The sequence below is a fragment of the Micropterus dolomieu genome, linkage group LG15, assembly GCF_021292245.1.
Source record: "Micropterus dolomieu isolate WLL.071019.BEF.003 ecotype Adirondacks linkage group LG15, ASM2129224v1, whole genome shotgun sequence".
NCBI lineage: Eukaryota > Metazoa > Chordata > Actinopteri > Centrarchiformes > Centrarchidae > Micropterus > Micropterus dolomieu.
The window spans coordinates 2,040,669-2,051,707 of NC_060164.1; the positions used below are offsets into that span (position 1 = coordinate 2,040,669).

Below are 11,039 nucleotides of genomic sequence, written 5' to 3' on the forward strand. Positions count from 1 at the left end.
CTAGCCAGTCTCCAGACCTGAATCCAATTGAAAATCTTTGGAGGGAGCTTAAAATTCGAGTTGCCAGACGACAACCTCGGAACCTGAATGATTTGGAGGCTGTCTGCAGGGAGGAGTGGGCCAACATCCCTGCCGAAATGTGCACAAACCTTGTCACCAACTATAAAAACCGTTTGACATCTGTGCTGGCCAATAATGGCTTTTCTACAAAATATTAACATGCTGTTTGTCCAGGGGGTCAAATACTTGTTTTTCCTCATCAGATGGTTATCAATTTTAATAAATTCATATGATGTGATTTTCTGGAATTTTCTTTGGGATTCTGTCTTTCACTGTTAGAATGTACATATGATTAAAATTGTAGATTGTTGCATTCTTTGTAAGTGGGCAAACCTGCAAAATCAGCAAGGGGTCAAATACTTATTTCCCCCACTGTAAAATCATAGGCATTTTCTAGCCCTGCCACACTTACATCAGTGATATTTCAGAAGTCAGTCAGATGATCTCAGTTATACTAAGTATCTGAAAGCGAATCCCTTTGCATTTCTAATCTTCTACTCTGAGTTTATTTAAAGTTGACATCAGATAGCAGTCACTCCAACCAATGAGATTATTCCTGTAGCTCTGCACTTGACAAATGTGTGCTTACCAATTTATATAAAATGAATAGTGATCCATACACTTCTTACATCCACATACCCATTTTTATTTGAGTCAAGTGTAGCAAATTTCACATTTTAGGGCAAATGTCCAGTTATTGTGGCCCATCTATGCTGAAAGAACACTGGGAAAACACTGGTGTCTCCAGCAGGCATAGTGAATATTCATCTATTAAACAATCACATTTTTATCAATAAGCCAGATACAAACAATTTCAAGTAATATATATATATGAACCTCTCCTCTATACCAATTCTTATGGGTTTTATTCCTGCTGTTACTATACATTAATACTCATACTGTATATGACTATAATGCAAACAATAATATAAATATCAAAATGCTGCAAAAAACAGGATGTCCAGGAAATTAGTTGGGAAAGACACTCATTACAGCATACAGATAAACATAAAAATACAAAGAAGGCACTTAAGAATATCAGATACACACGCACACATATGCATATATGTACACAAACAGTATACTAAAAAAATCAGATACTTGAGCCCATGTTATCACACAATTCACCTGAAGTTATTTTTACAATTATATCAGATACACTTGGCTGTGGAGCAATGTAGAGACCTTATCAGCTAATGATGAGCAAGGCCTTATCCTACAGGAAGAATTTAAATTGATGCATCATTGCTGTTTTACACCTCACATGGCTTTTGATTTCACAGAGAGCTATTGCAACCAGGAACTCAATTTTCTATGTTTGAAATGATACCTAGAATTAATTAAATATCCCTAAAGTCCCTCTTGGCTGACTAGACAGACCAGGACACACTTCCAGATGTATCAGGCTGGAATTGGTCTTTTATTTAAAAAAACAAAACAAAAACACAAGCAATGTGATGCTGTCAACCTCTTAAATGAAGAGGGTGATGAAAGATGTTTTTAACATCTCAGAGGTGAGAAATGCAGAAAGAAACCTGTCTTCCTTCCTTGAGCACCTGCTAATCCAAAATAATTTGTCTGGCTTCAGTGGAGAGTTAAATTACTGAAGCATTCTTCATGCTAATTAAGTGGCTTCTTCACCCTCATCTGAGTAAAGTTCTAGGGGATGTTTTTGTGGGGTATTTTTTGCCATGTAAATGAACAAAATTTAAGAAACTGAAAATCTGACAAAAATATCAGCTGCTACTCTTTTACAAACTTCCCCCTAGAAGCTTTAGACTCTCATATTCAGAGGGATAACGCCAACAGTATCACAACCATGTGTAGCCTGGTTGAAATTATTATTGCAAGGTTAGCCAATAACACAACATTCACAGCAAGTTCTCAACTTTTGTGGATGTGTTTTGAAATCGACAATTTGGAGAAACCTACAGCGCTTTCAACAGGAAGACACAGATTGTCAAAAAAGTGCAACACACCACGCATCACTTATCTGATCGCATTGACTTCAGTCACAGTTCACATCCAATGATACACTGATGATTTTGTCAAAAAAGTGTCACTGTTAGCCACGTAGGGCTGCCACCTTTTTGGTTGAAATTTGAACTACCATTCCACTGTAGGAAAAACTGAATATTCGATCTGTAATCATCTGTCGGAATTCAATATTTATAGTTACAAGAGACCATATAGTCATGCATAAAATGCAGTCTGATCCATTGCATGCCCTGTTGGTCTCAGTAAACTATTGTTGTTGACTTTGTCAACACAAAATTGAGGAAACAAGCAAGCTGCACTGAATGATTCTGACACAAAACCATCTTTAAAAAATGATGTGGAAGCATTTTGAATTCAACACCATAGATTGGATAATTATTTTTTTTTTTTTTGTTGCCAGCACTTATATTCCCACAACAACACATCTGATGTTACCTGTTAGCTTGTTACTTGAATGAGGCTGTACAGGCATAGCAAATGCAAGCAACGTTCTTCGTTCTTATTGATCAACAGATGATTTGATGATTAGGCTACATAGAATGTATTTGAATTATTAGGTGCTAGTTCTTATTAATTCAAAATGTACGTTTTTAATTTAAAGTGGCAGGCTTAAACCATGGTGGTTTGCTAAACTAACCACTGCTGCTAACACTAGCTAGCTGATGTAGCTTTATTTGTACTAACAATATATCTCACAGAGACTAACATTAACAGTAGAGGTTAGCATTTTAACTCTGCTAAATTAGCCTATTGGCAAGTTATCCAGCCAAAAGTTTGCCATTTTGTTTTGAAGTAGAGGCTAGGGCTACGAAAGAGATCGTTTACTGTCAAAGTAACTCAAATTTTGAAACAGATCTTATTATTGACATAGCTCCCTTTGCTTTGAAAGTGTGACAGGCATCTTTACTTATGCCAGTTATAGTTTACAAGAGAGTAGTGATGTCACTAAAAAGCTTCTCTATTCTTAACAGTTTCTTATAGATATAATTCACTAATATGTCATGGGGTTTTTTGCTCTAGAGTTATGTACAATTTTCAGAGGGAGCGGCTACCTTCACACAGTTAAATATTGAGTTGTCCCTGCTATTATTAACATCAGTGAGGATTTCAAGTGAATCTCAAAACATATGGTTTAAATGTATTGCTATGACAAATTAGCCCACCCCTGCCTTTTCATTCTTTCTCTCTCTTTTGCGTTCCTTATGTCCTGTCACAGAATTTAGAAAACCAAAAAAACAAAAAATAATAATTTCCCTGACCTCCCTCTTCACATTATAATTTTCACTTTAGAGCACCTGTAAAAAGTGAGCTCAGTCCAGCTTGTTGCTCAGTGGAGCTCCAGCTACAATATTGAATAAGCAGGACTCCCCCCCCCCCCCCCAAACCATCGCGAGACAAACATACAAATCAGGGCTTCAGTCTCACCACAGTATCACCACATTTCACCCCTGCCACAGTTCTAGATCAAAACATTAAATAAGGCAATATTCAGTCTAAGTTGTTTTGTGATCATAGCCCTGATGAGGAAAAGCCTTGCAACACACGTTTGGGTCTCTACTGGATTAGATGGTTTAGGGATTTGGTCCAAGGCGAGTTTGTTTAACAAGGATAGCTTGCCCCCCCCCAACAACCCTAGTCCCATCCCATATTCAATACAGTGAAACTGATTTATCAGCAAAGAAATAACATCATAGTTGTTTATGGTAAGCCCTTAACCCTGTAATGATTCTAATGACAGATTCTGTGAAACTATTTTACTATTACTGTCATGACCCTAAGTTTCTGTGTCCTATGGGGTTGTCCAGAAGCAGAATTAAGTTCTGGCATAAATGTATTTTTTCTTTACAATTAAACTAGTTAGTTTTCAAAACAGCTGTTTTGTTTTCTGCCTTTCAAACTTCATAACAATCTGACCCCCATTCCCTACAAAGGAACAACCTCATTGTACTCGTTCCTCTCTCCTCTAGCTCCCGCCATCATCAACGCTCCCTCCAGTCCAGCCATACTGGAACCAAGTCCTGCGCAGCCCTTCAGCCCTCCTCCAGCCAGGTCCTGGCACGTCATGGCATCATGGGAAGACACAATAATCCTGCTACTTGCACATATTGACGTGGTGCTCTCCTCCCCCCTCCTCTGTTGCTCTGGTGTTGGAGCAGGTGCTCTGATCCCACTACTTCCAGCACCTCCACTACCTCCGACACCACCACCTCCCCTTTTAGGTGGCCCCCACAGGAAGGCATGGGCAGGCCTGTAGTGCTGGCGAGCGTAGCGGAGCAGGCGTCTGCGGGTGGCGGGCAGGCGAATGGTGTAGACATAGTACTCCAGGACGCTGTGCTTCATGTTGGGAATGGTGTTGTGGCACAGCGACTCCTCCAGGAACAGACGAGCCAGCGGGGCCTTGAAGGCCTCGTAGCCAAGCTCGCCCAGGGACTTCAGGATGCGAGTGATCCGCAGGTAGTTGTGCTGGGACCTTGAAAAAACAAAGCAGGATGTGAAAAGGTTTGTTGGAATTGAGAGGGCGAGAGAATTCTGTTAGATCATCATCAATTGCAACATGACTGCAATGATATGCTTTGTATAACAGGCATTCTCCCTAGAAAACATTTTGACGTGTAACAGTAGGAAAAGCACAGGTGTCCTGGTGTTGTTCATGCTGGCTCACTGTCACCCTGTCACACATGGTGGCTTACAGGGACACCAGAATAGAACAGAGGCATTGTTAATGTAAACAAGACTAAAACTAAATCTAAGTAAATTTTCAAAACAAAACCCTGTCTAAATAAAACCTTGTGAGATAATGAGAAAGACGGACAAATGGAAAAATGAACCATTCAACAACCTGCATGCATCTGTCGAATCCCACCCTGTATTTTCTTCACTGTTAAAACAATATCCTCTTATATCTTAGAAGTTAGTTTAGCGGCTTGACTTCATTTCATTCATAAGAAGGTTAACTAACATTAACGGACCATTATCAAGGACTGTGGACCTAACATTAAGAGTAGGAATGAGCAGAATTAAAGTAGCCAACTACTGCCTTACATCAAAGATGGCAACTAGCCTCAGAATGCTCGAAACAAAAAAACAAACAAAAAATCTAATGCGTGACAAAAATGAAAATTTTCCCTGAAGAAAACTAGACCAAATCTTTAATATTTGTTGACTACTAGTCAAATGGCTATAACAAACTAAAATCCATTTTGAACAAACTAAAATACCTTTTCACCACACGACTAAAACAAAATCAAAGTCAGGTTCTAAAAGCACGACTCATGTTGTTGCAGTTCTGAGGTCTTTGACAATACATAGCCCTAAATATTTGTTTCTGATGGTTGTGTGGCCTGAGAGGAAACTAGAAACCACATTGCAGCAAATGCAAAAGTGCTTGTGCATATTTGTTGGGATATTAAAAGCCAGAGAAGGGAGTGTGAAACTGTACTGAGCAGCTGCTTTGTGGTGGAGAATTTGTTGTTTTCCGTGTGGTTGGGAAAATGACAACAATTAGCATCAAATACTAAGGTTTACAGGTGGTGTGTGACTTGAGGAGGTTATAGTTATAGCACTGAGACCGTGCTGGGTAGAAGGAGAAAAATATACCTGGACAAAAAAGTACACACCCCATCCAAGTGGTTATTTGGCAGGAAAACACAATGACTTCTCTCGGGCCATGAAACCATCCAAAGAGGATGTGAAAGAAAAATAATACTTTAAAAAACCCTTCAAATTACCCTATAACCATCTGTTTGTTGACTTAAAACATGTTGTTTCACATTTGGCTGCTGACAAAAGAACAGTTAAGTTGCATGGTATTTAGGATAATTGGCTCACTGTCAGTTAGACAGTGAGCCATAAAAAGGACACAAAAGCAACAATCAGCAACCGAGCCATAAGTTCACACAAATTCTGGCTGCACTTCCACACCCCTAGGCCATACAATGTGTCTATATGTGTGTGTCTGTGTGTTTGTTTGTGTTTGCTTACTCATTAAGGTGCTGGAAGCGCTCCTGCCAGTTGGGAGCCCGAGCAACATTCCCACTCTTATCCAGCAGTTTGATGCCATAGAAGTCCAACATCAGGGAATAGGCCGCCAGGAATCTCCGCTTAGCTTCCCGAGTGCTTTGGAATTCCTGACAGGAGTTGAAACAGAAAATCAGAGACCAACAGACAGGTACAACACCACCTCTCTGTTTGGCATGAAAATCCATTTTGGGTGATCAGATGGAGACATAAAAGCTGTAGAGATGCACCCGTCTCACCCAAACCACATCCGAAGTTAGTCAGACGCTCATGGGAATGTATGACTTTCAAGACAATTATACATAACCAAAGAGAATTCAACTGCTGATTATGATTATGTCAAGTTCCCGGCTGTGACGTGGCTGCTAGAGCAGCCATTCTACACAATGCTTGTGATTCCACCAGATGCACCGCAGTTTTGGATGTGGCCCAGAAGTGGCTCTCCAATCTGCTCCACGGAGAATACCCACGCTGCACAGACCACTTCGAACCGGGCAGGATGTCTCAATTCAAGTCAAATTTCAAAACAGAACACCCTGTGCAGACTCCAGATTGTATATCAACAATAAACACTATTAAAACAGACTAAAAACAGTAGTAGGTTACTAGCCTATTTTCCCATGGTAGAATCACAAAAATCAAAGAAAAATGACCAGACGCTATAGAGCCGTGCACAGTGTCATTTAAAATGTAAAAATGTCCCTCATGTTAAATGGAATTAAATTTTTTAATTTCATGGTTGAATGGACGACGTGCTCTATCTCTCAACCAAGGTAAACATTTATGCAATGAAGAGACAAACCAGACATGCAGCAGGTAGCTGCATACTACATGTATAGATTCTAGACGTACTGTACTGTATTTATACGTGTGTCTTACTTTGATCTCTTCCTGAGTCAGTTCATGTGCGTAGAAGTTGAGCCCTTGTTCTCTTAATGGGAACAGCCTGCCACACGGAAAAGGAAGTAAAAAAAAACTGAAGATCAGATGGATGTGATGAAAACACATTTGTTCATTAAATAATAAAGTGTCATTTTACGCTACAAAAGCCCTGTTGACATTAGTAGCATTTCCCCACTCTGTGGAAGCCGGTCCTGGATGCTATCAGAGTTCGGGCTAACATTAGCATCTCTGTCCTGCTCTTTATTGGATTTGGGGAAGTTTATATTGCAGCATCCCCAGCCAACGTTAACCACCTGAGAAAGCAATGTGTTGGGTACCAAACACGTTTGTTAGTCCTTATTCTATAAACTGTTTTATCTGTTAATAATATTAAAAGTGAAATAAACTGAAGTATAAGCTAAACAGCCATACAGAGTTATGCTAGACTGAAATAACAATCTGATTTTACATTTTGCACAATAGGCTACTGCAAAACAACAATGTTGTTTCTATATTCCCATGTCTTCTACATGGATCATATACAGTATTGGTGAGGTTGCTGTGTTTTTGCCATGGACACTGATGCAAATTTAGCAGCAGCGTATAGCACAATATCATGTATGTCACCATTACAAAGTTCCAATTTCTTAAACACTCAAAGATCAGCTAGACAACCAACTCACGGAGCTAAAGTTAATTAGATAACTACAGTAGCTGCTACTGACCGCAACAGTTGTCATTTCAGCAGTCAACATCAGTGTTCCACAGCTTTTGTCTACTTCTGCCTGAGATAAAGGACCCATTGTTTAGAAACTTACTAAGAATTTAGAGTTGTAAGTCTGCCCCTGTTATTCATTGCAAACTGCATATTGCCATTTAAGAACAGTGTTGCGACAGTAACTATAGGGGACGGGCCTTAGCGGTTGAGTCAATTGCAAATCCATTCCAATTCTAAAATGTCCCACATTCAGGAGGTACACCTGATAAAATCCTCACGTTATTTCTGCTAACAGTAGCTTGACAACTGGGCAGGAAAAAAGAAGCTTCGACATGACATGGCGCTATATGACTATATAAATAAAATGTAATCAAACTGAATTGACATTTCAGTTACTGTGGCTTGTACCATGCAATTAACAATCCAGTCAATTACCAGGAGTTTGTGCTATCATAAGGTTAATGAAAATGAAAATAGACATGTGAAATTTCTCACCACTGAATGTAGGTGTGATTGTGCTCCAGTTTGTCATAGTCACCTCTCCACTTTGTCAGAATCTCCTCTATATAGATACCTGAGAAGAGACAGGGGCTAATTAGCTGTCACACACATTTCTAGTGTGTATGGACTTGTACTGTGTGTGTGTGTGTGTGTAAGAGTGTTCAAACACTGGATCAGTCCACTAATCTGCTGGTCTTTCCCAGTCAAACATAACCTTTAGCCAAACAAAACTCACTAAGCCCAAAACCAACATTGCTTCGCTCCACAGTGACAGGAGGTCGGCATGCAAAGTGTGTGTGTGTTTGTGTGTGTGTGTGTGTGTGTGTGTGTGTGATCTCACCATCAGGTACTAGGGGGATCTTGTTCAGGTAGAAGCGCAGGTTACGGTACTCGTTGGGTTGCCGGGACTTCCTGTAGTTCTACACAAAAACACACAGATCACAGAGATCATTCTGGGTGTCTACAACAGCAGAAGCAGAAAACAAATGCGCATTGTGTATTACATTTGTGTGTAACAATGGCACCACAATAACATCAACTTTTTGTTTGAGCGTGTGTGTGTATGTGTGCTTGTACCGGGTAGCTATGACGGTATTTGTAGAGGTCCCTGGCAGCATAGAAACTCCTCTTCATCTTAGGAACAGACTCCGGGGATTCAGTCAGCTGCGAGAGGAAGGAAGAAAGACAGACAGACAGACAGAAAGAAGGGAGGAGCGTAGGAAAGAAATAAAAGATAGGGGAAGAAAAACAGTTCAAATGTAGATTAAGAGATGCAGTGTAGCACTCATCTACCGTTCAGATGAACTGAAAGCACTGACTGCTTTTGAGGTTAAGGGCTGTCATCATCCACTTCTTTCAAGCAAAGGAGGACAATTCACATCAGTAATGCTGTGAAATCACTACAAAAGGACGCTAGAAACTAGATCTGATTCTCAAATAAAATCTGGGTCATGCTAACTTCCACTGGTCAGAAAGGCTTGCAGTGTTACACTGAGCCTGTTCCTGTTATCTAACTACATTTATGTATACTATATACTAGACAGTCTATTAACAATACCAGAACTCTGGTATCAAAACATTCACCCAGTAACCATGTGATGTTTCTTTTCTGTTCTTTTACAGCCAAGTTTGTGCCTTTTGTGATTTTAACCTGATCCTGATATAAAATTGCAAACTGCATCCTTGCTTAGAAAATATAATTTCTGATTGTAATCATGGCATAAATGTTGAGAAGTCAGATTTAACCAATTTCAAATAATCTAACAAAGAGTGATCCAGTGAATAACAGTTTCTCAAATAGTCCTGTTATAACCTGCTGGTTTTAATATCCTGAAAGTAGTCCAATAACAACCCTCCAGAGAACTACTGTGACAATTCAGGACCATAATAATGAGGCTGTAGTCTAACAGAATATTTTACTTCTTTCATATACCAGCAGGCAGACAGTGTAACTTCCACTGGAAAGCAATGTTGGGAATAGCCAACTGTCTTTATTACTTAATAGAATTATATATATATATATATATATATATATATATATATATATATATATATATATATATATATATATATGTGTGTGTGTGTGTGTGTGTGTGTGTGTGTGTATATATATATATATATGTGTATATATATATATATATATATACATATATCCAGTACATTACAAGTCAATATTGTAGGTATCTTATATAAATAAATAAGATATAAATATAGATACAATATTAAATAAGATGTAATACTTAAACTTAGCCTATATCCTAAATGTTCGACCAAGCCGCAATTTATGTTAATTAATCTCAAATTTGACAACAATTTTATAATCTGAAAGACTAAAAGTGATGTGATGCCTTGCATATAACCAATGTTACATAAGATAAAGATATTTTTGAATGAAGTTTGGCGGTGGCTGTATGCTCAACAGGACAGCAGCATAGTATTGGTTTCTCAGTTGCCCTTTGCGAGTCCTGGCCTCGTCAGTACTCGTGTTACCGCACCATGTTCCGACTCTCCCAACCCCCCATTGTGTAATCAAATGCATGCTACCTACATAACACTCACTGTACCTGCGGGGGCGTGTCTCCGGAGTCTCCGGCGGCCCAGTCGCTCTCCGCCGGGCTGACGGAGTCGGAGATACCGCTGTCATCTTCAGCTGCCGGGTCATCGTTCTCTGAGTCCGACCCCCACGTCGAGTCGCATTCCTCAACGGTGCTCGGCTCCTTGAAACGCCAGCTACCCAACAGATTTCCCATTTAAAAAAACATGCAAAACCCTCTCTCTTTTACTATCCTCTTCTTTTCGCAAAATACTACATAATTTTACTCACAATCTCGTATTTTGGTTTGCAGAGCGCAGCGTTCTCACTGCCCTCAGAGCGGAGCTTTTAAATGGCAGGAAAGGGGGGATTTCCAGTTCAGCAACGATGATGCGTCTTTTGGTATGAGAGGTGATAAGTGTCACAAAGAAGTAGCAGGAGGTCTTAAAGCTATAAACCGTGAATTTTGAACTGAACAAGTACAACATACCTGTCGACATTGGGATTTGAAAATAAGGGAAATAATAAGGGACATTTTCAACTTGTTCCTCAGCTGCATTTTATGACAATTTTGAAAAACAGAATGAGCAACCCAGTTTTTGATTACTTTAATTAATTCTAGCAATAATCATTATTGAGCTTGTTTTCCAAGAATCATATATAACGTATGCTACAGTATGTTGTATATCGCTATTTGTTTCTCTGAAGGCTCTAATACTGTTTGTAACCAGTAGCCTACTTTTTAGTCCACAATGTTGCTAACTGATCCCTTCTCCTGATCCTGCTGCTGTGTGGCATTAATCACTCCCTATACAGATTCCCAGTTACCGC

General features: G+C 39.5%; 1 protein-coding gene across 1 annotated transcript; it reads right to left on the reverse strand.

Annotated features, from left to right (window-relative positions):
* Positions 1 to 685: 685 nt before the first annotated feature.
* Positions 686 to 10,554, reverse strand: ogfrl1 (opioid growth factor receptor-like 1). The gene is made up of 7 exons (XM_046070562.1): positions 10,240 to 10,554; positions 8,753 to 8,839; positions 8,517 to 8,595; positions 8,171 to 8,249; positions 6,955 to 7,021; positions 6,040 to 6,185; positions 686 to 4,528 (listed from the first exon to the last, which is right to left on the reverse strand). Exons 1-7 carry the CDS (start codon positions 10,423 to 10,425, stop codon positions 3,982 to 3,984), a joined length of 1,191 nt encoding a protein of 396 aa, XP_045926518.1. The 5' UTR covers positions 10,426 to 10,554; the 3' UTR covers positions 686 to 3,981.
* Positions 10,555 to 11,039: the final 485 nt, after the last annotated feature.